The sequence below is a fragment of the Thunnus thynnus genome, chromosome 23, assembly GCF_963924715.1.
Source record: "Thunnus thynnus chromosome 23, fThuThy2.1, whole genome shotgun sequence".
Taxonomy (NCBI): domain Eukaryota; kingdom Metazoa; phylum Chordata; class Actinopteri; order Scombriformes; family Scombridae; genus Thunnus; species Thunnus thynnus.
Genome location: NC_089539.1, coordinates 17606462 through 17633324, shown reverse-complemented (window position 1 = coordinate 17633324; position 26863 = coordinate 17606462). Strand labels below are relative to the sequence as shown.

At 39.6% G+C, this 26863-nt stretch overlaps 4 protein-coding genes across 7 annotated transcripts in view; 2 read left to right on the top strand and 2 right to left on the bottom strand.

Moving 5' to 3' along the window:
• gnptab (N-acetylglucosamine-1-phosphate transferase subunits alpha and beta) overlaps window positions 1-9890 on the bottom strand; it is a 28415-nt gene extending 18525 nt beyond the window's left edge. The window contains exons 1-5 of one of the 4 annotated variants that reach the window (XM_067582121.1): window positions 9872-9890; window positions 3397-3482; window positions 2840-2959; window positions 2383-2433; window positions 1190-1392 (exon numbers count right to left, since the gene is read on the bottom strand). In XM_067582121.1, coding sequence (XP_067438222.1) covers window positions 1190-1392; window positions 2383-2433; window positions 2840-2946 — 361 coding nt within the window. In that variant the 5' untranslated portion in view covers window positions 2947-2959; window positions 3397-3482; window positions 9872-9890. Of the gene's footprint in view, window positions 1-1189; window positions 1393-2382; window positions 2434-2839; window positions 2964-3396; window positions 3483-4039; window positions 4423-9871 lie in introns of those variants that run through there. The other 3 variants (XM_067582122.1, XM_067582120.1, XM_067582123.1) reach the window with 3 other exon arrangements.
• Window positions 9083-14564, top strand: dram1 (DNA-damage regulated autophagy modulator 1). The gene is made up of 7 exons (XM_067582127.1): window positions 9083-9561; window positions 9936-10003; window positions 10228-10370; window positions 10461-10650; window positions 10850-10908; window positions 11699-11791; window positions 11876-14564. Exons 1-7 carry the CDS (start codon window positions 9431-9433, stop codon window positions 11918-11920), a joined length of 729 nt encoding a protein of 242 aa, XP_067438228.1. The 5' UTR covers window positions 9083-9430; the 3' UTR covers window positions 11921-14564.
• Window positions 14565-14813: 249 nt separating this feature from the next.
• washc3 (WASH complex subunit 3) lies at window positions 14814-19970 on the bottom strand. Its single transcript, XM_067582128.1, has 7 exons — window positions 19759-19970; window positions 17291-17389; window positions 17133-17198; window positions 16883-17020; window positions 16370-16486; window positions 16213-16277; window positions 14814-16124 (listed from the first exon to the last, which is right to left on the bottom strand). The coding sequence occupies exons 1-7, from the start codon at window positions 19807-19809 to the stop codon at window positions 16025-16027; spliced, it is 636 nt and encodes a 211-aa protein (XP_067438229.1). The 5' UTR covers window positions 19810-19970; the 3' UTR covers window positions 14814-16024.
• Window positions 19971-20162: 192 nt separating this feature from the next.
• On the top strand, window positions 20163-26175 carry si:zfos-932h1.3 (zinc finger protein 184). Its single transcript, XM_067582124.1, has 9 exons — window positions 20163-20320; window positions 20848-21050; window positions 21158-21259; window positions 21346-21441; window positions 21534-21644; window positions 21749-21866; window positions 22388-23195; window positions 24040-24098; window positions 24187-26175. The coding sequence occupies exons 1-9, from the start codon at window positions 20287-20289 to the stop codon at window positions 25755-25757; spliced, it is 3102 nt and encodes a 1033-aa protein (XP_067438225.1). The 5' UTR covers window positions 20163-20286; the 3' UTR covers window positions 25758-26175.
• The last annotated feature ends 688 nt before the right edge of the window (window positions 26176-26863 follow it).

Genomic DNA, 26863 nt, shown 5'->3' with positions numbered 1-26863 from the left:
GCCTTCTGATGTGAAACACTAACCTGACCCGCCAGATGGTTTTGTTACACAGAACCATCTGAGAAAGCGTCCTTGGAAACTGTTTGGAAAACACTTTCAAATAAATACTTGGCAGGTGATTGGTTGAACCGTCTGTCTATCATGTACTAACTTCTTGATGTCGCCACCGTTGGTTCGACTACAGGCGCATAACTAGAAGCCTGACGAGACAGTTTCTTGCGTGACCTTGCGAATCCAGCTGCCTCGCACGGAAAGTGAAACTCAACACATACATCATTCTGCACGGTGAAGCTCAAACATCAAACTGGAGGAACAAGAAGTAAAACATCTGACTGGAGGGTGACTTTAAATATAGTTCAACGCCACAGGATTGGGAATATTTTAAGATAATGAGCCTCAGAGGAGACAGAAAAGAACCATCAAATTAGTTCACTTGCAATACTGAAGTCATGCAAACCATCAACACCAGATGGCTTAAGATAATAATAGTAAAAAATAATATGCAAACAAGTCAACAACGAGGCTGTTATTATGTTCTGACAGCTCGCATACGTGGGTTATTTTCCTACTCTGCTGATATTGCAGTACACCGCTGGTTTGTACAGGAACATAAACCCAAGTGACGTTTCTTGAAAAACCACAGTGTTGCACTGCGGCTGTGCTGTCAGTCCACTTTGCTGGTTCCTTGAAAACAACTGAAGGTGTTTTGAATGGTTAATTATTTTTGTCACGTTCGACACTTTGCACACTGATGAAGCAGAAATATTAAGCCGCTTTAGGGATTTAAAGTGGCTGTTTTAATTGTGTTTGGTCGTCCAACCCGCACTCACGTTTTCACTCTACTAATCATTAATGCTGCTACTGTTACTGGTGATGCAGATTTCTCCCCCACCGCTGCCACACCCTCCTATTCTGGTTACTTATTCATCATAGTTCAAATACCATCTTTTGCACTGTAAATAATGTTTCATGTCTCGGTGATAATCTGCCTGCTGGGTTCAGATCACACTCCTCATGATTTTTATTGCTTTCCAAGCAGAATCTCTTCCATCTCTCTGCTTGGAATCGTTGTTTGTTTTTTTGGAGCATCCTTTTCCTGCCAAATTATATCTCTGATTGTTGCCGGAAACGCTTTGATCCAGTCTGATGATTTAACACAAACTCTCTGCGTTCTTTTGTGCGGCTTTACCGTCGGCCTGCGAATGGAAGACGACCACGGACACGGTGGTGGACGGGTGGAAGGGTCTGTTCATCAGCAGCAGCTCCTTGGCCGCGGAGAATGAGGGAGAGAGCGACGGCAGCTCTTTGATTGTAACGTTGGCCGGCAGAGCGGGATCCAGGGCCAGCATGGGCGCTATGATGCAGTGGGACAGCAGGCATTCTGGCTTCACACTGACAACGACAACAAAAAAAAAAACAAAAAAACACTCAAACGGCCATGTCCTCTAACTTTGTGGTTTTGCACTAAATACTTAAACATAGGAATGATATTAGTCAAGTTCACACATTCAGCAAACAGTTTCCTTTTGCGGAAAATGTTGCACCAAGCACCTCTGCTCAGATGGGTTTTTAATCTTAACAAAAAGGAGGAGGGAGACGATAAGTAAGGGGCCCCTTTGTCAACATTTTGGTGGTTAACACACAGGAAATATCACCCCTGAAGTCTAATCTCCACTGTGGTTAAACATGCTGCCTGAGCTCTACTGTCAGCAATTTTTTATCAGTAAAGGGAAATGTAAGATTTCTTTTCAGGCCACAACATGCATTTCTTTTACAATTGTATTAGATTCAGATTGTATCATGTCTTAATATCCTAGTGCCTTTACTTTCTGGAAAACAAATCCACGACTGATGTCCTACACTTCTGAATGATGCCTTCGTGTCATATAACCCACCCCAACATCCGGTTTCAACATCAAAATCAGTAACCAACGTCCTCTCACGATGCTGCTTCATTGTGACTTTAACAGTTAGTTCTCTGGGTTTCAACAGTTTGAGGACGTACTTGCAGTTAGAGGCTACACTCAAGTACAAGGGTTGGGCAATATGATAATGACAGTCCACTGTGAAACCCTATAAATTAGTCAACGTGTTGAAATTTTTATTGCAGTTTATACATCCCTTTGTAATCTCTGGTTGAGTTAATGGGTAAAAATGCAAATCACTCAGCAGGAAATATTTATTTCAGTGTTAGATTTGCATGCGCTTTTTTGATTCGTTGGGTATTTTATTTGCTGGATTTGTAAAAAAACAGACATTCAATGTGTTTATTTTATTCTTAATATTAACTGCTTCACTAAATATATATACTGTATAACTATTACAATATAAAATTAGGATTAGAGGGTTTTATCCATCTAATTTAGTGACCATCACACTCACCTGTCTTTTGGCACTTCAGTTGTCTCACTCGCATTTTTCCCCAGGCGCTCCCTGTGTGCAACAAACCAGTGAATTTCTATTATTTTTTAATCATATATTAAAAAACAGAATATCTGCACTTTTTTTTCTTTATTTTTGGCCATGCTAACAGCTGAGAGAGTTCAGAGATTATAACAACACAACTTTCTACTCATAATAAGTGTTACTGTTATGCAATGATTCCTTCTTCCTCTGTCTAAACAAACCAATCACTGTGAGAGTGATAATGCTTCAGCTAAAGCCTGTATGCTAATTCTAGCTGCAGTCACTTGAGTGTGTTTGCACTCTGTGGCCAGTTTTCTGCAGCAAAATAAAAGGCTTATTTTTAGGTGCGTGTTACAGCCTACACTAATTCTACCTAACCATAGAGCGCCACTGCACCCCGACAATAACACGCAGACTGTAGAGCCACAGCTACCTCAGAGCTTTTTGTTCCTCCTCCAGTTGCTCTTTGACTGCCTTCAGCTCCTTCAGCAGAGCCATGTCTGTGCCGTTCACCCATGTGTACACCACATCAATAGGCATGGGCAGACAGAGCCTGCAAGAGAGAGAGAAAACACTCATATCACTCAGACAGTCATCAAACTGCAACGCCTGTGACCCCGTTTCGGCTACCCACCCTAACACCCCCCCACCCCCCCGGCGCACACTTTCCTTCTCTGGTGAATGTGAATAGAAAAGACTGGCGAGTCTGAATTAGTTTTTGTTCATGCATGGTTACACCTTGTCCAGCTCTTTCAGATTTCTCTCAAGGGAAGGGTACACGCAGTCTTGTGTGGAATGAAGGAGGTTTTTTGCAGGGTGGGATAGGAGTTTGCATACCTTTTTCACATTAATATCTGTGAATATGATGACATTTTTTCCCTTCTGAACACCAACCAAGAAAATTTTGCATGCTACTGTAGGTGAAGCGATAAAAATATAGTTGGTGGAGGTCCAAGACACCATCCTTTAGGACATTTGTCTTCTTCTCACCTGCTTTGGAATGATTTCCCACCAACGTTGTCTCTGTAGGAGTCAAACAGCACATGATACTGGTCCCGACTCCACTCCACCACCACCTGTATGGAGAGAAGATATGATACAATCACCTGGGACACATGGCCCAAATATCACTCACAACCTACAGGCCAGACTACATTCAAAACATGGCAGTTCCCTTGTCCATCTTCACATGTGCATACTGTACCTTGATTTTAAGACTTATGGTTAGTCTTTAGGAGCTACTCTTCAATTGAACAAATATCCAAATAGAATATAACAAATAATAATAAATCTTCCTCCAGAAAAAGGATTAACTTACAACGTGGAGGGCTGCAAGTAAGCAAGCCACGAGAATTAAGTATATTAACATGAATTCGAAGATTTTAATTTAAATAAAATGCACTTAAGTGATTCATGACTGTGCCGAATTTGCCAGAAGACGCTATAGATTAGTAATCTGTGCCAATCAGAGATTTACAACGGACACAGAGGTATTGATAAGCGAAGTTGTTTTAAAAAGTCGATTTTTTTGAGTGCAATCTGGTGAGTCTCGATGCAAGAAAAAACGTGGCTTAACCCGGAGCAAGTTGCGTGTGACTGTTAAGTTGAGAGGAAAAAAACAGAAGTGTCTCACCTCTCCAAACTGGAAAGCAGAAACTATCATGAGGACGAGCCCTCCAAAGCAGAGGTAGAGTCCATATCTGTGGGACAGACAGGTGTACGTCTGCCTCTGTAACAGCTTCAGCACCGAGTTGACGACTACCATGGCTCTCCTCGGCGAAGCATAGCGCTGCATTCATTCAAAAAAAAACAAAACGCGAAAAAACAACGCAGGTTAACGCACTAAAACAAAGAAAGTAAACATCACAGGCGACCAGGATCTGTCAGCTGACCCGCCAGCGACACTGCATGACACATGACAACCATCGACCATACATTTCACGCTTCCTCGGCCGCGGTGACGTCGACTCGGTGACGTGAGCTCGTTGTCGCCCTCTGGCGGCGAGGAGGCTGTGATGCGTTCACGCCCCCCGCCATGGATGGTGCAACACTTGGATCACTCTGACCCTTTTATCAACTCTGTGAGACCTGTAATTTAATTTTTATATTATTTTATGATATGTATGTATTATTATTATTCATTACACTTATTACAATATTTCTTTTTCACGGCTCTATGGACGGCAGTAACCACTGAATCTAAATTTCATCTATGGTCTTTTCATTAAGGCAAATAATCTTTCTTTTAATTTGACAAGTTTGCATTATTAATTTCTAGTTGACATTGTGGGTGTATGTGATGTGCTATTGTGTATAGCTTTGTATTTTGTATAATGTGTTCTGTGTGTTTTTTGCTTTGTACTGTTTGTTGTTGTGCTGATATATGTTTTAATTGTAAGGGACTGCAGATGAAAATCAGTTTGAAGCTAATTCTGGTACAGTGCATCATTTATGTTAAAAACTGTACACTGCCCCGATAAATAAATACAATCTTCTCATAATGTTGGTCCACCACTTTGGTCATTTAATTTCATTCATTCATGCAAACATTTTTTTTATACAGGTAGGCCATTGACAGCAAGCTCTCTTTTACAAGGACGCCCTCATTACAATACAAATATAAAATATAAGAAACAATAATCATAATCTGAAAATAAAAACGCAAATATGAACAGGTAAGCAATAAGCAGTATAATACATAAGAAACAATAAAAGCAATAAAACACATGATATGAAACCATATTAAGGCAATAAAAAGCAATATATGCCCATAAAAGTTAAAGCTCAGTTAAAACACATGCATTTGAACTGCCCTGTGTCAGCTAAAAGTGATTTAAAATGATTAAAAGGAATTAGCTCGTCTAATTTTACTATCTTCTGCAAGTTGTTCCACTTGTGTGGAGCGTAACATTTAAAAGCCAGTTTCCCAGTCTCGGAGCAAACATGTTGATTTTCTAGGAGCAAATAGTCTTGGGACCTAGTGCAGTGTGAAATTGAACTATTAGCATAGACATGTAAGGTACCCAGGATGTTTGCCAAGGAGAGCTTCGTATAAAAATAGAGCGCAGTGCTGTTCTCTTCTCACTGCCAACGAACGCCACCCAACTTTCTGATACAGAATACAGACTGGAAGATCCTAGAAACTATAAAGTGGATTGACGTGACATTTTGTAAACACGTTCATGTTCTCCAGTGGAAGCATCCTACTGACTATAGTGATCCCCTGACTCTACCTCTAGCACCACCATGAGGTTCACTTTTTTTTTTAAAGTACTTTATTGATCCACAAGGGGAAACTGATCCTCTGCATTTGACCCATTCACACAAACACGCACTAGGTGACCAACTCCAGTTCTTTTAGCAGAGACTTGGACAGGGGCGCTGACGGGAGTATTAACCCTTTGTTTATATGTATATATATATTTAAAATTTTATCAGTTTATAGTGCAACACAAGTGAAAAACATGAAAACAACAAAAAAAAAAACCCATATGACACAGCACAAGACAAGAGGGGAACTAGACTCAAACAAATGGAAACAAACGAAAAGACAGAAAGAAAAAAAGGCATGACGTTTGGCTCAGATTTTCTTATTGTAGTACGCATGTGTTTATGTAGGTGTGTGTGTGTGTGTGTGTGTGTGTGTGTGTCGGTGGGTTTTCTGTGTGACAGGTATAGAGGGTAGAGCTACAATGCTCTTGGAGGGCGTCTCTGGTTGGACTCTGAGGACAAAAAGCCGCTGGGGTGGATCAGGTCAGGACAGCTGGGTCAGGGCAGAATTTTATGTATATATAATATAGTGCCACCATCATGTTTATTTATTTAATTATTTAATTGGCAGATGTTACAGTGTTATTTGAGCTCAATCTTTGAGTAAGAGATTAAGGCCCTTTAAAGTGTCTTCACCCAAGGACCCGTCATCTTATAATTCATCAATGTGTCCTTGTATGTATGTCTGTATGTAAGTCCTATCAACACCTGAAATATTAAACAACTTTTTGACAACAAAACCAAATGTGTTCTTTACCAAAAGTATTTTTGTGGCAGCAAAAAAGCAGAAATATTGGCCTTTAACTTTGTGCGTGATCAACAGAAAGGGAAAGAAACTACTTACATTAGCTTTGTTTGAAAACATGCTCAGCATCATCATGTGACCTACATACCGGACTTCGGTCATAAAACTACTTACATTAGCTTTGTTTGAAAACATGCTCAGCATCATCATGTGACCTACATACAGGACTTCGGTCATGGGACATCAGGTGGTTGCATATAAATGTGAGTCTCTGCTTAAGGATGGCGTCTTGGCTTTATTAGAATTGAGAAAAAAGGGTACAAATAGGCTTGTAAGAGTATCAAAGAGGAGACTGACAGCCACATTTGACCTCTTTTTGCTCCTTAAGGTTTACAATAAGTGTCTCCATTCTGGGTTGTCTGACAGTTTGCCAGAATTTCTCCATTTCCTCTTCTGATACCAGGGAGGCCGCTGTATTTTTTTTTTTTTTTACTATGCCAGTAGTTCTCTGCTGATTCAAGAGTCCACCAGGCATACCGAGCCTAAGAAAAGACCTTTTCAACCAACAGTTTCTTAAAGTTGCCGCCAAGTAAGGCACTGGCAAGCTTCGAATAGTCACATTGAAATGGCTCTACTTGAGGACTCAGCCTCCCTCAGAATGCAGAAAAGCTTCTTCAAAAGCTGAAAGACTTCTGGACATAAGCCTCCACCAGATGTTCCAGGTTCATCCTCAACATCATGTGGCCTTTTGATGCACCCCAGCTCCAGAAATGCACGTTTACCCAAGTATTCAAAACATGCTGCAAGAGATCCAAGTCTGGATTATAAACTGGGTAAAGTGAAAATTTGTTTGGAGATGTGTACCACTAAAGCATGATAGGTCTGCTTCTTTACCTAATCCTGAGTCTCTGTCATTGTTTCGGTCATTATGATGACATGGTGCATAATCCATAATTCCACAAACTAGTGTTTTGGTTGGTTTCTGGGTCTTTGGGCAAAATATAATGGGAGGAAAGAAGGGGGCCCACATCTTATTTTTGCCCTTAGCAAGTTAATCCTGCACAGATCATCGATATTTAGACTAAACTGCTTTGGTACCAAACACTGATGAGCTGCCTCATGTCTAAACACGGTGTCACCAGGTGAACCCATCTTCAATACCCCCAGTCAGAGGCCACATATTCTCAATCTGGGATGATACCCAACAAAGTTCAAGAGCTGAAACTGTTTGCAGAAGCCTGACTACATAGTTTAGTTATATGAAGTTGGTAACACTCGACCTCCTTCACATGCTTCAGCTCCTTCACCACCAGAGAGCAGTGATGGAAGACGTATTGAGTATATCAGCAATACCACAATGTAAAGCCTTTTACTTCAGTAAAAGTAAAAGGCATGCATTCAAAAGCTTATTTATGTACAGAAAAGTGTATCAGAAGTGCTTAGTATGCAGAAAATTAGCCAACATGACTGTTATATTGGTATATATAAAATATTTGGATTATTAATAGATGCATTAATTAATCAAAGATGGAGATAATTTAACTTTATAAGCTTCTGGGTAGTTTAATCTATAACAATGTATTGTTTTATAAGAATGTAGTTATCTGAAATGAATGTATGTAAAGACACTATAAGTATAGAAACATTATATAAACCATGAGGAGGAAAAGTAAAGTAAGTTTTTACACTGGTGAGAAGTATTTTTTACTCAACTGCTGTACTTAAAGAATTAGAGGAACATGTATTTTACTTGAGTATTACAGTTTTATGCCACTTACTGGAAGGAAATATTGTACTTTTTACTCTACTATGTTAATGTGAAAACAATGAATGTATCTTTTGCAAATAACACATGATTATTTTATAAAATATGATGTATTACTACTGATTGAATAACCCAGCAGTAAATAAAGTTCAGTAAACTACAAAATGCTGTATATTATACATTTAACAATCAGTAATAGTCTAATAATTCAATAACATGACACTACAACACACAGAAATGGACAATTCTTCTTCTAAGACACTTTAAAAATATAATCTTTGATGCTGCAGGACTTTTACTTGTAAGTAGAGGTGGAAGAAGTACTCAGATTGTTTACTTAAGTAAAAGTACCAATACGACAATGTAAATATACACCATTACAAGTAAAAGTCCTGCATTAAAAGTCCTACTTAAGTAAAAGTACTGAAGTATTACCAGCTTGATGTAGTAGATTATTAATACTGAGGCATTAATGTGTAAGCAGCATGTTATTGTTGTAGCTGCTGGAGGTGGAGATAGTTTCAACTACTTTATATACAGTTAGCTAGTTTAGTCCAGTGGTCCCCAACTTAGGGTCACCAGATAAATCTGGGGGGTCGTGAGATGATTAATGGGAGAGGAAAGAAGAAAAAACAAAGTTTTGATACACAAATCTGTTTTCAGTTTTTGGACTTTTCTCTAATCTTTGATTTTTGGTGAAATATTAGATCATTTGAACATTTATTGAAATGAAACCTGTTAACAACTCAACTCAACTGGAAATATTCAAGTACAAGTACCTCAAAATTGTACCTAAGTACAGTACTTGAATACTTAATTACTTTCCAGTGCTGCTTACGGTGCCGCTACTTCCCCCTGTATGAAAAGATTACTGGCAGCAGTGTGTTCGGGGAAGAGAAAGAAAACTTTAAAGGGAAGAAGAAAGACCGCCGGATGATCATCACGGGTGGTTTGATTTGCATGGGCCGGCCCACAGGGAGTCCTTTTGGGGAAGGGGTCACAGTATCTACCGTACATCTGCTTGTGAACAGAGGCCAAGTTCACTCTTGTTCACAAACCATGTGACTGTCGGTTTTAACAGGCTTGATCTCTCACCTCAGAGCAGCGGCAGCAGCAGCAGCAGCAGCAGAAACAGCAGATCTGTTCCTGGACCAACCTTTACACCTTAGCTTATATCTGATCTCTGTGTTATTTACACGCCTGAGAGCGTTTTCTGGACGTTTCGCGTAAAAACTTCTCAAGAGATGTTTTGGTTCATGCAAGGACTATGCTTCTTACCAGTGTTTTTGGTCATCTGGTCCTCCAGCACTTTCATTATTTCCTACCTCATTGCGCTTTTCAGAAAAGATGTCGATATAATCTTCCCCTACATAAGGTAAGTTTTAATACATGTTCTTCAGAAAAGGGGGAGAGAAGTCAGCTATTGTGTGATCTTTAATGAGTTCAATTTGAGGTTTGAGATTTACTTTGATGAAGTCATTACTGTAAACTTTAGTTTCGTTTTCCTTCGTGTTGACTTGGCTGGTACCCAAACTCAATCTGTTATTTTCGGAAACTCAGAATATAGCTTTTCTTCTCACTTCTCTCTTTTAAATTGGACTTATTTTAAGAAGAGGCGACTAAAGCTTGAAATAACGCAAAATTCAAACCTGCATAGACCCGAATAACGGGAAGTCATGACTTACCGTCAACAAATGTCTGCGGTGTGCAGGCTAACATGTCTTTTCCTTTTTTTTTTTTTTGTTGCAGTGATACAGGTGCAAACCCTCCAGAGAGCTGCATTTTTGGCCTGATGACATTCATTTCTGCATATGCAGGTATTTTCACCCCAACATCTACATCCTCAGCTGTTACCTCAGCTGTTACTCTTTTAGGCAACTCTGGGCTCTCCCAAGGGAGGAACCAAATTTCCTAGAGTCACACTTCCCTTTTTCAAGAAAATGAAAGGAGAGTTTACCGGATGCAAGAGGAATTTTCCTTTAAAAAGAGTCAAAAGTTTCAAAAAACTTTGTGGTAAATGTACAATCTGAATTTCTCACAGGAACAGCCACCATCTATGCCAGGTACAAGTATGTGGAGAAGCTGAGTGAGGACACAAGAGCTGTGAGTCCATATCTGAATAAAGCCTCTCTTGTATTGGGATTGTTGTCCTGTTTGGGCATGTGCATTGTGGCTACTTTCCAGGTATGTCTTCACAGATCTTGATCACATTTATATTATAAAAAAAATATTTAGTTTAATGTTTGTTTGCTTTTTTTTACTTTCTGATTGCAGGAAACACAAATGGAAACAACAATGGAAAAGGTTCATCTTACAGGAGCTCTGCTGTTCTTCATCACTGGTGTCACATACATCGTCCTCCAGTCTGTTATATCTTATCATGCCTATCCATACGGGTCGTCCCTGGGTATATGTCGTGCACGTGTGGGTATCGCCACCATTGCTGCTGTGGCGTTTTTCCCCAGTATCCTTTCACACGAGTGAAATCTGTCAAAACACTTGGATTCCTGATGTTTTATGTACTAAAATAACATGCATTATTTTACCAGGAACTTCATGATTTCTCTTGTCAGTATTATCATTAGTGTCATTGACAGTAAGTGCATGTGATGCTGGCTTCCTTAAACGCTGTTAAATACCATTTTCCTTAATGGATGATTCAGCTGTGATCTGTTCATTTTTTGTGACACAAGGCAAAATGCACAGAGACATAGAAGACAAGGTAGGCTGCAGTCTGTCAGTGCTATGTGTTCGTTTAGAGCTGAATCAATTAGTTGATTAATTAGTTAGTTCTATTAACAGAAGAATGATCAGCAACAATTTCAATAACAAGTTTGATTTTTTGTAATTTTTCAAGCAAAAATGCCAAACATCCCTCTCTGTTTTTGCTGTCTTATATGATAGTAAACTGAATATTTTGGGGCGGGGGCGGGGTCGAACCATTGGATGGACAAAACAAGCAATTTGAAGATGTTACCTTGATTTTTTTTTACTGTTTTCGTACAATAACGGGTTCACAGATTTTCAAGTGTGTCTTAAAACAACAGTCAGGTGCCCACATGAACATTGACACAGGTTTTGCTTGATGTAATTGTTCCTCCTGTTCATACTGGCCATTGGAAGATCCCCTCCAAGTGCACTTGCAATATAAGTGGACAGTGTTTTCCTGTTCAGCTGCAGTGGAAGGATCGTAACAGAAAGGGGGAATTTGGCACTAAAAAGAATTTGATATTGACATCATTTGACTAATTTGGACGGCTGAAGTTTCACATTAGCTTCAAATAAACTTTAAAATACATTTTAAGGAGGGCTGTGGATTTTGGCCCCCATCATTTACATTGAAAGTGCATTAAGAAGAATCTCTTAATGTCCAGTATGAACAGGAAGTATGATTGCAGCAAGAAAAATATGTATCAGTTCATTAGGGACAATTGTTGCTGGGCAGATTTGAAAAATTGCGAACCTATCCTTAAAAGATCTCATATCTCACTGCATCTGTGTCCCTCTTGCAGGACTATCCCTTCCATGTAGCCAGTGCCGTATGTGAGTGGATCGTTGCCTTCAGCTTTGTCTGCTTCTTCCTCACATACATCGACGATTTCAAAGTGAGTATCACACCACACAGAGTGATGACTCATCTTTTTTAGCTGGAAGTCTTTCTCATTTTTTCCCCTTCGTATTTCCTACAGCTGTTTACTTTACGAGTGAAAACGGAGTGTGAGGCGTTGTCCTGATCAGTCTGCAACTTGCCAGCAAAACTTGGTACAAAAATTAATATTTTCAGGTTTAAAAATGTGCCATGTTTGTTTTTGGGGAAACTTTTGCACTATTATACTGCACAGCTTTTCTAAGATTATGTGTTTTGTATTACCTGACTGAATTTTTTTAATAGAATAGGTACCTTTTATGTTATTTATACATTTTGTACAGCTGGCTGTCTGTCAGGTGGGTTATTATGGAAAAAGACAACTGACCACAGCCTGTATCTTTATACTTTTTTATACAATCATAAACCATTTTATAAGTCCACATATTGCTGCCTGTGTTCAGTCAAACGTCATTTTGCACTTTGCCCGTGGTTGTTGACACATCAGCGTGACACATCGTGTTAGACCTGTGACCACCAATAAGAGAAGTTTATCACACAGTTGACACATGATTGCTGTGGTTAAAAAAGAAAACCACCCAACTACTGATGACTTTGTCTGTGGTTACATATCAGTCTGATCTGTACGGATGTTTTCTGAGAAGTCAAACTGATACTATGTGAAGGTGCTAATTAATGAAAACCGGAAATGTCTTAAATGTTAATTCAGATGGGATCATTGTTCAAATGCTACCAGTTTCTTACCAGAGGTATTACTTTTTTTTAGCATTTTCCAACTGTGCCCTCTTTGGAGTATTATGTGACAACATATTTGGGAGAAAAACATCTTAAACACTCCAGTCAAGTGTTCTGGTTCTGAATACTGATCCCAGTACAGTCTCTTGGTTCCACAGTGCAGCTAATACAATCTGTTTACAGCCTTTAGACATCTTTTTCAATGGGAATATGGCCATTTAGTTGAACAAATTAGGCTATAAAGGTTTGCTCAGTAAAACTGCCAAATTTAATATTTTTATTTAATAAAATAAACAGGGCTGTTTAGAGTAAAGCAGTTTTTTATGTATTTTTTCAGACAGATAAATTAAGCCTTTTCTCTGAGCCTTAGAGCAATGGCTCCTAACTTTTTTCAACTTGTAACTCCTTAAAGTCCAACTGAAATCCCGTTTAATCATCCCTCTTTGGAGTCAGAAATAATTTCAACATGTGTTTTTTAAATGTATTGTTAATATTTTTGGACTATTATATGAAGAAAGGAAGTGTCTGATGCTTGTTTGATTGACATTAGCTGGCAGGCTACCAGTGCTACACGGTACAGAACGGAGACAAAGTAAACAAACTGCTGTAGCTACAAGTCATGTACAGACAGTGTGTCGCTAACAGGCATTATGAAGAACAATGACCAAACCAGCATTTAAAGGGTCTGAAGTGACATTTTCATGTATGTTTACAGATGAGCTGCAGCTGAGCAGCTTATTAGCTACTTAGCCTGCTAACTGAAGTTAGCGGTGCACTTTTCCCCGGTGAATGTTTACTTGGTGGCTCGTTCAACAAGTTAAGGTGCAGGACAAGATGTGTATTCATATTTGTAATTTAGATAAGAAGGAGAATTTAGCAGAAAAGCTAGTGTGGGTTGTTGTTCAGAGTCTGAGGCTCTCGTGTTGTGTAGCATGATGCGATCAGGCTCAGTGTGACCGCCTGCTCTGCTTGTGACAGAAAGCCACGTTTATTCAAGATTTGATTTGCTGTACTGAATTACGGTCTCCAGCTATGTACTGTAAGTTGATGGCCGAACAGTATTCAATCAAAATAATATAAAAGGGACACAATCATGAAATCAAAGAATTTAAAATATAAATTTCTCCCTTTTGGTTTCTGATTTTTTCTCAAAGGAGAGCACAGGACAAGTGACTTACAGAGCCAATATATGTGCTGTAGTAGACAAAAAAGGCAATTTAATTTCAGACTTTAGACAAATCATTGCCTACTTCCTCATCACAGGTTATAGCTTTAGTGTGGACTTGAGTTTTAAGCAGTTCAACCAAATTACTTTCCCTTCTCAAATTGTGTGATTTATAGGATTTTCAGAGACAAAAGTATGCACTATTTACAAGAAAAAGGAAATTATTTGAGAAATATAGAAAATTTTTGTAACAGAAATATTTTTTATTTTGTTTATTATCTCTTTATTAAGCATGTGACCCCCTATTTAGGGTCATGACCCCCAGGTAGGGAACCACTGCGTCAAAGCATTCTGCTAATTCTGAATACAAAATTAAATTTAATGCTGTACAGACTGTAGAAACCTTCAAATTTGTGATTTTGGGATTAATTAGTAACATTGACATGAGAAAAACTGTGAAATACTGCCTGGCTGGTTCAGGGATTTTAGTTAATTCAAATGTGTTCCTCTCAGCCGTTAAGAAAACTGCATCGTGATGTCTGTTGGTCCATCAGTGGCCAGTACGTTTGGAGCATCACTGTTTATATTTAGTCAAGAATTGGTGATTGAACTCTGCAGAAATTACACAGTATTCTCTGAAAAGAGAAAATCATTTGCTGTAATGTATGCAGTAATGTGGACAGAATGGGAGTCACATGACCAGAGATTAACTTTTTCACTACAGATAATGTATTAACAAGGGAAAAATATTTTTTTAAATCATTTATTTTGTATTGTCTCTGTTTTGCTTGATATTATGTACTGTAGAGATAATGTACACTGCTGAGCTGAATAATAAACATACTCTTTTTTTAAAGCAAATGTTTGAGTGTTTATTACAGGCAAAATCACAGATCCAAAACTCCTCGCTTTTGTAAACAAAGTGCTTTCCAGTACTCTCATCACTTTTTCACAGTCAGTATAGTGTAATATCCATTCATAGAAATCTTATCAAAGATTTTTTTTTGTGCTTAAGCATTCTTGGCACTGTTTCTCTACTTCAGTATTATACATTTGCAGACATGTAGACCAACATAAGAAAATCACCAAAACCTGCAATTTACCTTTTTCTGACGAGTGGTGATTATCATTGATTTATCCCATTAGTGCAAGTGTGCAACACACTGATATTCCTTGCATGAAAACTCAGACAATGAAAAATGTTGTTGGAATAACATTAGCTGTGGAAGGACCTAAAGCAGGACAAGGCAATATATCAAAATGTATTTTTCATCATCTATCATTGCTGGCTGCATCATATAGTTTTCTTATCTGTATGATAAACCTTGACTCATAATTTTGCCGTCTCAGTTACAAATATCAAGTAATAGAGTCCTTGGGCTGAATGTACCTATTTGAGATCACTTTTATGAGAAACTTCTAACTTTCTACACCGCTGAAAACAAGCTAAAACACTGGAAAAGCATGATGCTCCTCCACTGTGACTTGTACTTGTACTAAGACACCAATTTATTACTTTTGTTTGAATATTTCTCATAAGTTAACATAAAAATCATTTCTTTTTGCACATAGTCGCTGTTTCAAAATGGGAAGAAACGGGTATTTCAAGCATTTTGTGAAAGGTCAAAATATGCCAGAATAACGGCAGGTAAAAAAAAAAAAAGCCAATTTAACTTCCAGTTACTTTGCAGTTCAATGTAACATCTTCCTTCCTATCAAAGAACTACTATGATATACTGTATATTGATATTTCTGGGAGATTACTGTGATATTTTTCTCCCTGGCGTTAACACACACACACACAATTACAATGTACATATTCAACATTTAAAATATCCAACATACATTTATTTTCTATTTGGACCCTGTAACAAAAAAAGAGACTTCCAACTGATGAGTGCATCTGTTAAAGGCATTAGACTGTGATAGTAGCGGTGACTAAAGAAAAATAACAACTGAATGATAAGTTTAACAGAATATCTACTTGCTACTGTCACAATCTGCTTGTCATAGAACTAAGAGGATTATTCCCCCCCCTTTTTGAAAAAATACTCCTTTCTCAAAATGCTAATGATGTATCAAAATCGAGGAGGTCACAATTGACCAATAGGTGAAACATTTCAGCTCTTTCACACTGAAATTACAATCACACACGGTAGATTTTCCTGTTTCAGGCGCCTATAATACATCTGCAATGAGTTGCATCCACCAGTCTCGCTGATACTCCTTTATAGGCAGACTGCAGCCTACTTCACCTTGTGAGTACAGGTCTAAAGAAGCTTGGATGGCCTGTACAGGAAGCTTTATGGTGATGAGAACAGAATGGAGATCTCAGTCACTGAAAGAAGATTCACTGTCAGAACTGTTGGCATCGGCATCTTCGTCCTCTGCGCTCCTCATTCCTCCATCAGGCACGGGGGCATCTGGTGTGCTGTAATCAGCAATGAGGAAATTATGATGATTATCACAAACGCAGAATTATTTGGATAAAACAGTAAAGTAACAGTTATAAAACTCACTCAAGCAAGTTGGGATCCAAGTTCTCTTGGGTCATTTTATTCCTTATGGCCTGAACTGGAACACCCTGTAACAGATGAAACATGTTTTAAGATACAGAAAATGCTAAGATGTTCCCTTCCCACCATACTGTATAGGCAGTTGTTACTGATTACGCACCACTTGAACCATTTTCAAGTATCGGGCGTAACGTGGGTCCTTGGCCACTGTCATAACATTCACTGCAGCAGCTTCTGCTTTCTGTGTCGTTGCAGCTTCTGGTGCACTCTGAGTGGGCTGCAACACATGAAACATGCAAATTAATAAGGCAGTGTAGAATAATAAGTTGTTCAGATGGAACTAGATATCACATGCGGTAGCTTATTTTGCCTCTCTGGTGGGTGCTACACTTGTATAGGTGTTACTTATAGAGTGTCTGAGAATTTCAAGTTATTTTCTTGATTTTCTGTCAGGTGTTTATCTGTTGTTGGAGTGTATGTGAACCAGTTACTTGCATTGTGTGTTTGTACATTTTTATACATTTGAAAGTCTTTGCCTCGTTTTATATTACATTTAATACAAATTACAAATCGTTTCTACAAAAAATGAATTAAAAACCCATCCTAGCTTCTGGCTGTTTTGTGGTACAGTGTGGCTGAACAATACTTTATGTTTGTTTGTCTGTGTATCTACCTCTGGGGGCGGCAGGGTCCCCGCTGGTGGACCATCTGCCTGGCTCTGACTGGCAGCGGCTGGCCCTTGCGTCTGAGCAGTCTGCTGCTGACCGACTCCATCTACCGTGACGTCCTCCAGTCCAGGGATGGAGGACAGCTGCTCAGAGCATGACAATATTCCACATATGATATGTTTATGAACACAAAACAACATACAGTATCATAAACTGGAGAAAAAATGATTAGAGAAGAGGCTGAAAAAAACGCACCTTCGCCTCCAAAATGCACAGTGTGGTTTCAATCTGCTGTATGCGAAGGGATATGTTTGCAAGTTTCTGCAAGAAACAAATTCAGGGCATGAAGTAACTGGCAGTGTTTAAGAGAGCAGGAGGATACATACATAAAAGTAAAGAGCAGAAGAACAAACCTCTTCACAAACTGTTGAAAAGCGATTAAGGAACCGAACCGTGTGAACAACAAACTGATTGAGATAAGCAACAATTCTTCTCTGCTGAATAGCAGGAACCTGAAGGAGAAACAGATAAAGATGTTTTAGTCACATTGGTAAGAGAGGAGGAAGAGCCTCGGGTGTCATGTAATGACGAAACTGAGTAATTCACACCATCCAAATAGAGAAGTTTCACCACTGTTTCCTACAACATTAAAAGGCTACCGCAAGCAATAAAGTATCAAGTAGCTGGGTGTTCACCTGAATAATAAACTGGACTGGACGGAAAACACAAATGCACTAGAAAGGACGGAGTTGACTATATCTGCTGAGGAGACTCAGGTCTTTTGGAGTGGAGGGGACATTTTTTTGACTCTGTGGCAGCATCAGACATCTTCTATGGAGTGGTCTGATGGGGCAACAGCATCTCAACTGTGCAGCTCTCTCCTGGGATGCTCCCTTGATCCAGTGGAGGTGGTGGTGGGAGAAAGGAGAATGATGGCTGCGCTATAATACCTGATGGAGAACATCTCTCACCCCATGCAGGACACTCTGAGAGAACTGAGCAGCTCCTTCAGTGACAAACTGCTTCACCAGCGGGGTGTGAGGGAGAGATACCGCAGGTCCTTCCTTCCTGCTGCTGTCAGACTTTACAATCAACTCTGCTCCCAGCAGACCGCACACACCAGAACTGACAATTCACTTATGAGCAATATCAATGTATACTAAACTGTGCAATATCAATATTTTTATGTGAATGCAATAATGTGAATTAAGCCATTAAGTCTGTCTACTTATATTTTTTTTTACTGATTACTTCCTTGTTATATCTTCTTCTTTTTTTTTTACTGATTCTTCTTGTTAGTGCTCTGTAACACTGCAAATTTATCCGCTGTGGGAAGGATCATCTTATCTTAATGAGAAATCAGTTAGAGAAATCAGAATAAGTTGCTGAAATGGAGCTATTACATACAAAATTATACTAAATGCTAAATATTTCAACCACAGATGAACCACCTACAAAATGCGTTGCAAAGTTTTTTTTAACGGCTCTAGGAAGCAATTATTGCTACAAGTAACTGAACAGAACAAATACTGGTACAATGGATGTTAAAGGCAGTGCTTTTACTATTGGACATTCACAGTTTATCTGTGTAATTTAAATTTAAATTCTCTATTTTGTTACAATGGTCGGGCTTGTTTGGTTCAGAGTGTCTTGCATCTAAAAGAGACAACAGGATTCTAACATATGACCATCTTATGAATATGTACTCATACACTGCACATGTGTCTGAAATGCACATATTCATTTGACAGATACAGTACTTTATTCTAATTAATGCAGTTTACATGTAACCCCAACACGAAGACGAAATTAGTTAATTTACTCTATTAAGTATAGTTGAGTTCAGGTTCTTCTTCTGGAGTAGAAGGTAAATCTTTGACCCGTCAGATTTTGTGACGCTGGAGGTTTAGGATCAACTGTGGGCAAAAGACTGATAAGTTGTCCAAATATTGAAAGCTCCACAGACAGAGTAGTAGAGCAGAGTTTCTGCTGTCACAGCTGTCAACATGTGTGACTCTATGTGTTTTCACAGTTTGGATTAACAGCTATCAAAATCTGTGAACTAACTTATACTATAGGCTCACTATTTGATATGTCTGAGCGCTATACTGGTTTTTATTGCTTTGTTTACTGTTTTTATGTACTGCACTATGACCCAGGGGGCGCTGTATTTCATTCCTGCTTTTGCATAACCTGTAAGGAGAAGAATGACAATGAACTTGAACTTGAAGACAGACTGCTCACCTGGACTTTTATTCTATTATTTATTGCATTGTCCAGCACATCTGTTGTATTTCGGTTTTATATTTTGATCATCTTTGCGTACTGTCTGACAACTGCTGTTGTCATATGTATATACTTTATGTATATTACTTAGATAACTTTATTTAGTGTAGATTATTCAGGTATCAATATTTAGTACACAATCTATCATCCATCAGTCTATCTATCTATGTATCTATATTAAAGCTGATATTTGTATTCAGGCCAGACTATTCAATGGGTCACAGACTTTTGTACACCCCAGATGTAAGAAAACACTGTAGGATGTAGTGAAAACAACTCTGTTGCTTAAGAATGGCAACCTTAATATTTTCATCGTGTGTAAAAGTGTTCGCTGTGACACAAAAGAAAGAAAATCATTTGGAAATTAGAGAAATTTAATGGGGACATTGAACTTTTACGCCCCTGGTTGGGAGGCACTGTTGACAGTGATGTTTGCTAAAAAAAAATAATCACATTTTCAGCTGCTTTGGTTAGAGCTACACAGCTTTATTGACTTGTCATTTATATTTGACCTTCTGACTTGCAGAAATACTGTCAACAACTGCCTGTTTCTTCTCATTTCCTCCATAAGCTAATATGCTAGCTGGACACCCACCTTGGTAAGATCAACTCCAGACCCCACAATCGGCAGCCCGTCCTCGTCCATGTTGAATATTCAAGACTAACTGCAGATTATAGTGCAGATTAAAATTTTACAACAAGACTTTTCTGCGCAAAAAAGGCAGAAATTACAGGAGAAGCAGTGAAACGATTCATGTGACTCTGTAGCGTATGATCGCGTCGTGACGTCACCAACGGCTTCCCACGGCGTTAATTTTTTTCCCACCCGCTTTCTGTGAAGACCCGCCCATACTCTGCCTCTGATTGGCTCTATTTCTGACATTAACACGCCTCATGCCTAAATCTAACCAATCAAACCAACAAAGGCAACGAGTAGTAGCTAATCAGAGGCAGAGTAAGGCGGGTCTTCGCGGAATGCGGGTGGGAAAAAAAATAAGGCAGGAAATGCTGGAGGAGAGTTGAGGAAACGGGCGCTTGCGTACCGACAGCGCATGTTAGCCACTAAATCAAACAACAGCATCTTAAATGTATTTTTCAACGCCATAGGAGACATATCGCAGAAATGGAGGTTCTTGAACCAACAGAGAAAATGAACGGTGTGTATTTAAATAATCTGCTCCTGCTGTAATTCAAAACAGTTTGTGTTTGTGTTAGTCAGACTGTTAGCGGGGTCCATCTATTTAAAGGTATCATGAAATGTAAATCTAATCTGTAATAGCTAATCAGACTGGCGACTTTAATTAGATGAATTCAGATTTTAAAGATTAATGTCATGTATTGCAGTTCATTGCTTCTCGAGATCTTTAGCCCAGCTGTAACTGTTAGATACTTTACTAGATCGCAAATTTAAAATGCACATTAAACAGGTTTATCCAGCAAGTACACAGGTTCATAGACTAATAGTTTGTATTTAACACATAGGGCATGACATATAGATTCTTCAGTAATTGTGTCAAAGCTCAGATTTAGCAAATGATGCACTTCATGTTATATCTCCACTGAATGAGATCATTTAAAGAAGACAGAAAATAGTTCATGTGAAATTTGTGTTGTGGAGTTTTAATTAAAAGCTCATTGCTGCCCTCCAAAGATCATCTCTCACATCACACATTTTCTGTTTCAGACCCAAGCTTGCCTCTGTCATCTCTTCGCCTCCTGGTGCCTCCACTGCAGCTGCTGTCTGCCGCCATGTGGCAGCTGGCGAAGCAAAAAGATGTGATGAATTACAATAAGCTTCAGGAGTTTGTGTTCATGGTGACAGAGGCAGTGCCCGGACTTATAAACCACAGACAGAGAGCTCAGCTGATTCTGGGCCTGAGAGCAAGAGTAGGTACAACGTGTGATTTGAAACTCAAGAAAGTGACTGTTTCACACTCAAAGATGTTCATTTTGCTGTTATAATATTGAATTAATTCAATTCTTTCATCTTTCAGTTGATTCTGGAGCTATGCAAAGGCTCCACTCGAGGTTCGGTTGATTCCCAAGTTATCCAAACCCATTTAGAGAAACTCCCCGTAACCTCTGCAAACACAGATGTAAGTACAGGAAAGGAGCACCTGTTAGAAACCAAATAATGATGTGATAAGTCTTCCTTTAATAACATGAATCCTGTGTGTGGTAGTACAGGGATGCAGAGGTGAAAACAACAGAGTCCACTTTCATTGCTCTTGTTCAGAGCCTGCTGAAAGATCCAGTTGAGAGAGCATACTTCTTCCAGGTCAGAAAAATGTGAAGAATTTATCTCTAAGCCTGAGAATACTCTTTAAGCATTAGTCCTGTAGTAAACTGCCACTTTATTCTCTCTTACAGGAGGTATTCCCTGTAGAATATGGCCCACAATACGATGCTGCCCTGCATGTGTTATTATGGGAGCTGCTCTCAAAACTGGAAAAGCTGCTTCCAGTACCAGACCTTAAACAGGTATTCAGTCCGTCCACCCAGATGTTTCAGGTTATTTATTTTACCTGTGCATCAACACGCACCATTTAACCAGGAACTTAATAACAACTGTACTGTGATTACAGACTGCAGCCTGGCTGGGCTCTGCTCCCTCTGCTTTGGAGGAATGTGTTCAATCCACAACTGTAGAGCTGAACTTAATCTTCGAGCACTACAAGAGTTCAGGACTATTGAAAATGCCCTGTAAGTAGAGCTGAAACAATTAGTTGATCGATTAGTTTTCAGTTCAGTTATTCAATATTGGTTCATAAAATTCCAAGACCAATCTTTGCATCTGTGCCTTTTCTCAGCGAATATGTGTACATTTGCACAAAATGCTGTGTGTACACTGTGGTTACTTGTTATAAATGTTATAGTTTTATATACTTGGTTGCCTACGTTTGCCTAATTTAGCTTTTAAGTTGCACAAATTTTTTTAAAAAAAGGTTTAGAAGCTATTTTTCTTCACAAATTACACTATAAAAAACTGAAAAGGAATAGAAAATGACAAAGGTAAATAGGAGGAAAACTATTAATCATAAATCTTATAGTTTTCTCAAAATAGGGCATTACAGCAACATCCATATGACTCTAAAGATCATATAACTAGAGAATGTCAAAGGTAGATAAGACAAAAGTGCCGCTATTAATCATTAATCTTATCAATCTAACCCTAAACTTGTATGATATATGATGGCAATGTGTGTGTTTTATCTTTTTTACAGATGGCCCTTCGTCCACCATAGGTAGCTGCATCATGTCTGCTTTATCAATTCCTCCCTCGCAGAAAACAAACATCTCAGTTGGACTGGAATCGATCCACAACTATGCTAACGTGCTAAACCCTGTCACTTTAGTCAGAGCAGATCAGTACAGCGTCGTGGCCGTCTACACCGAAGTTGAAGTCGGAGCGTCGGAGGTGGATGAAGAAATGATTGAATCAGCTGAAGTGCAAGTCCAGACAGATTTCTATGAAGAAGAGATAGTGGCTGTAAGCGCAGAAATCGCTGGCGGTGAGGAGTCTACCAGCTTGAAGGCAGATGAGACAAGTGAAACTGTGGATGTTGCCAAAGCTCTGGAGACTCTGACAAAAACGTTTGCGTTAAGGAAGGAGAGCCTCGGTCCAGATGTACTGACAGGAAAGACTAATGACTCAAATAATGAATCAACTGTTAATGAGGAGACTGGCTTCGGAAATACAACAAATGAAGAAAAAACACTTGAAGGACTTGAAACAAGCGACCAGACTGATGAGCAAAGAAAAAACATTGTTGAAGAGGTGCAGGAGGATTTCCAACCTGAATGCACAGAGAGTAACATGAACTCTTGCACAGAATTAAAGGATAATAACGAATCCTTCTCTGTCCATGAAGAAATGACGGATGTCTCCAATGAACTCTCTGAAACACAACAGTCTTCCTCCTCAGCTAATGTACGCAGATCCTCTCGTCTGCAAATGAAGACTTCGCCGAGTTGGCAGGAGACGAGTAAATTCAAGAGATGGTCGAAAGAAAACAGCGAAGAACCAAAAATGTACAAAAACTATTTATACTCTAATCCTATCATTGCTACTATTTTAAAAAGTAAATCAACTCATAATGAATTGAACAATGTTGTTATTTCTTTTTGCCACTTTTTTATTGGCAAGAGAGCCAATAAAAAATATTTCCTTATATTTCCTTAACAAAAACTGTTTAGGAAATATATTTACAGTGATATTCCCGGTATTCATGAAGTTCTGCTGGTCGATTCATTTGTAGTTCCATTTCCAGTGTCGCTGTTTTGAGTCTTGAATGTCAATTTTTCAGCATTTTCTTCTTGTTATGCCTCTTGTAGTCTCAAAATATGTGTCAGTTTTTCCATTAAAGGAATAGTTTGATATTTGGGGGGAAAAATAATGGGAGATTAATCCCACCCTGATGTCTGTATGAAATATGAAACTACAGCCAGTAGCTGGTTATCTTAGCTTAGCACAAAGACTGGAAACAGGAGGGAAACAGCTAGACTGGCTCTATCCAAAGCTAACAAAATCTGCCTACCAGAAACGCTAACGCAAAATTATCTAATTATCTCATTTGTTTAATGTCGCAGTAACTTTATGGAGTCACCATGTGGCCAAGAAATAGTCCAGCACATAACCCCCATAAATTGTGGAATAAGTTTAGTTCCCAAAATGTCAAAACAGTTTCTTAAACAGTTTTTGTTACTGTGTCGGCTGAGCTACGTATCTCCAATTCCTCATAAGAGCTTTTTTATTTGCTAACCAATTATCTATGTTTGTTGTAAGACTTTATATATCATTTACCAAAACACATTTTCTGACATCTGCAAAAATGTCAAAAATATATGTGAGTGATCTATGTTTTTATGCCACCAGGAGCAGAGCTGATGTATCAGTTGCCCCCTCTGTGATAGCAATCAAAGGAACTGACAAAGGTATGATGATGTAAAAAACACATAAAAATGTATATTTTATCATTAAACTAAAGAGACGCTCATATTTTATTCACTCCCCTATTTTCAGGTGATTCGGATGAGATGACCTCCATCATCTTCACCTGCTCAAAGTGTCCCTTCCACAACTCCGAGGAAAACAGCCCTCCTCACTTCCACATGCAGAGTGTTCGCACTGAACTATACAGGACTCTTTCGGGAGCTAAATTTACACCGTCTCCTTCCAGCACAGATGAAATTTTTACATCAATTAAACTTTTTCCCAAAGGAAACACAGAACAGAGCAAAGCAGAACAGCCTGATAATCAGAACATCAAGGACAGCAAAGTAAATGTCTCTCAGTCCCACAGCAGACAGAAGGCCCTCACGTGTGAAACATGCGGTAAGACGTTCACCCGTACGTCAGACGTCCGGAGACACCAGCTCACTCACACGGGGGAGAGACCGTTCCACTGCTCACGGTGTGACCGCACCTTCCAGCACTCGTGGGATCTGGCGAAGCACGAGAGCAAACATCACAACGTGGCCATCTCCTTTTCCTGCCAGCTGTGCGGGAGCTCCTTCGCCAACTTGCGCGCGTTAACCGTCCACCATAAGAAGTCTCACTCGCAGGAGAGCCAGCTGCCTCAGATCTGCTCCATCTGCAGCCAGAGCTTCCCCACTCCCTCTGAGCTGCTGGAGCACAGGAAATCCCACGTCACCAGTAAACGCTACATCTGCCAAAAGTGCGGCGAGGGCTTCGATTCCTTGCTGGCGCGCTCCCAGCACCGGCAGATGCATCAAGTGAAGCGTCAGTTCAAGTGCCCGCATTGCGAGAAGACATACACTCGCAGGTCTGATGTGAAGAGACACCTGTCAACCCACACAGGAGAGCGACCTTACCAGTGTAACCAGTGCAGCAAACGGTTTTCGCTCCGCTTCATGCTCATGAAGCACCTCCGCGTTCACACAGGCGAACGGCCTTTCCAGTGCTCCCACTGCCCCAAGAGGTTCACCCTGGTGTCTGTGCTGGCCAGACACGAGAGGATGCACACCGGGGAGAAGCCGTTCCTCTGCTCCCAGTGCGGGAAGGGCTTTTTGTCGCAGGGAGAGCTCTCCAAACACCACAGGTCACACGTGGACGACAGGCCCTACTCCTGCCCTCAGTGCGACAAACGTTTCAAGAGCAAGAAAACCCAGCAAGAGCACATCGTCTCCCACACCGGCGCCCGCCCGTACCCCTGCACCTACTGCGGGAAGGGCTTCACCAAACCGTACGCTCTGACCAGACACAATCTCATCCACACGGGAGAAAGGCCGTTCCCCTGCGGCCACTGTGAGAAGTCGTTCCTCACCCTCAGCGAGGCTCAGCTGCACCAGCGTATTCACACGGGGGAAAGGCCGTATCCCTGCAACATGTGCGAGCTCAAGTTCAAGAGCTCGTCGGAGCTGGCGCGACACAAGCGCAGCCATTCGGGGTTGAAGCCGCTGAAGCCACACTGTGAGCGGTGTATGAAAACATTCACATCCAAAGCAAAACTGAAGAAACACATGGAGACACACAGGGAGGAGGAGGGAGAAGCAGAACAGTCTTTGGACTCTATAGAGCCTGAAGAATCCAGTAATAGAACAAATAACTCAATGGTTAAATTAGTAAAATAGTGGCAAGGAGTATTGTTTCAGGATGCTTGAATTTAGATGTTTAGCTTCATCACATGTATCAAGTTCCAATTATAAGAAAATATGGATAGAAAGGTCATTAAGCAGATCAGGATTCCACAACTACCTGACTTGACATGAAGGTGTCACATGACTTTACATGTTGCCCTTTGGAATAGGAAGGTTTGTCACTGTTACAACAGTTACAGTAAGTTACTCAGCTTTAAACACAAATCATTTTTGACATATGTGTATATATATACATATATATATATATATATACTGTACATACAATTCTCCACTTTGCCTTGAACTTTGCAGCAGAAAATTATAACCATGTTTCAGTAATCAGTTTGTTTTAAATGAAAACCATGGTTGAAAAAAATTAGAAATTAAAATAGTTTTTTTTTTTCACTCTCAAGTACTGTCTGTTCTTTCTCAGTGTTGTCACTATATGCACAGACACTTTCAGGGTTCAAGGGCACTTCAGTGGTCTTCAGAAGCAGAGGTAACAAATCCAAAGTAATCCTGATGATTTCCTGAATTAATGACTATCATCTAGAACATGGATATAGTGTTTGTTTTAAGGTCTAATTTAGACAGGACACTAAGAAATAGTGTGGAATAAGTTCAAAGGGTGGACCATAAAATTCAAGAGTTAATATAATGCTACCTCTGTTTTTGCTGAGGTCATGATTTTAGTGCTTTGGTATTGAATTGTATTATTCTTCAAGGTCGTGGTTTTGAACCAGGGGGTCACAGCCCTCAAGGGGTTACCAGGTTAAATCACCAAGAGTCAAGAGGAAAAATACATTTACGTGAAATGAGTCTCTGGTCATATTCCAAAGAATGAACCTAAATTCCAAGAATAAGTAATTATTATCTGTCATGGAGACTTCCAATCAAGCCCCCTTCCCCTTTCCAAGCATGTAGGAGAATCTATGGTGGCTGCAAAAAACATGAAAGGCCCTCCATAGAGCCAATGTTTATTTTGTCTGTTCTGGGCTACTGTAGAAACATGGCAGTGCAACATGGTAGGCTCTGTGGAAGAGGACCCGCTCCCTATGTGGATATAAGGTAATGGAAACACAATGATTCTTATTTTCAGG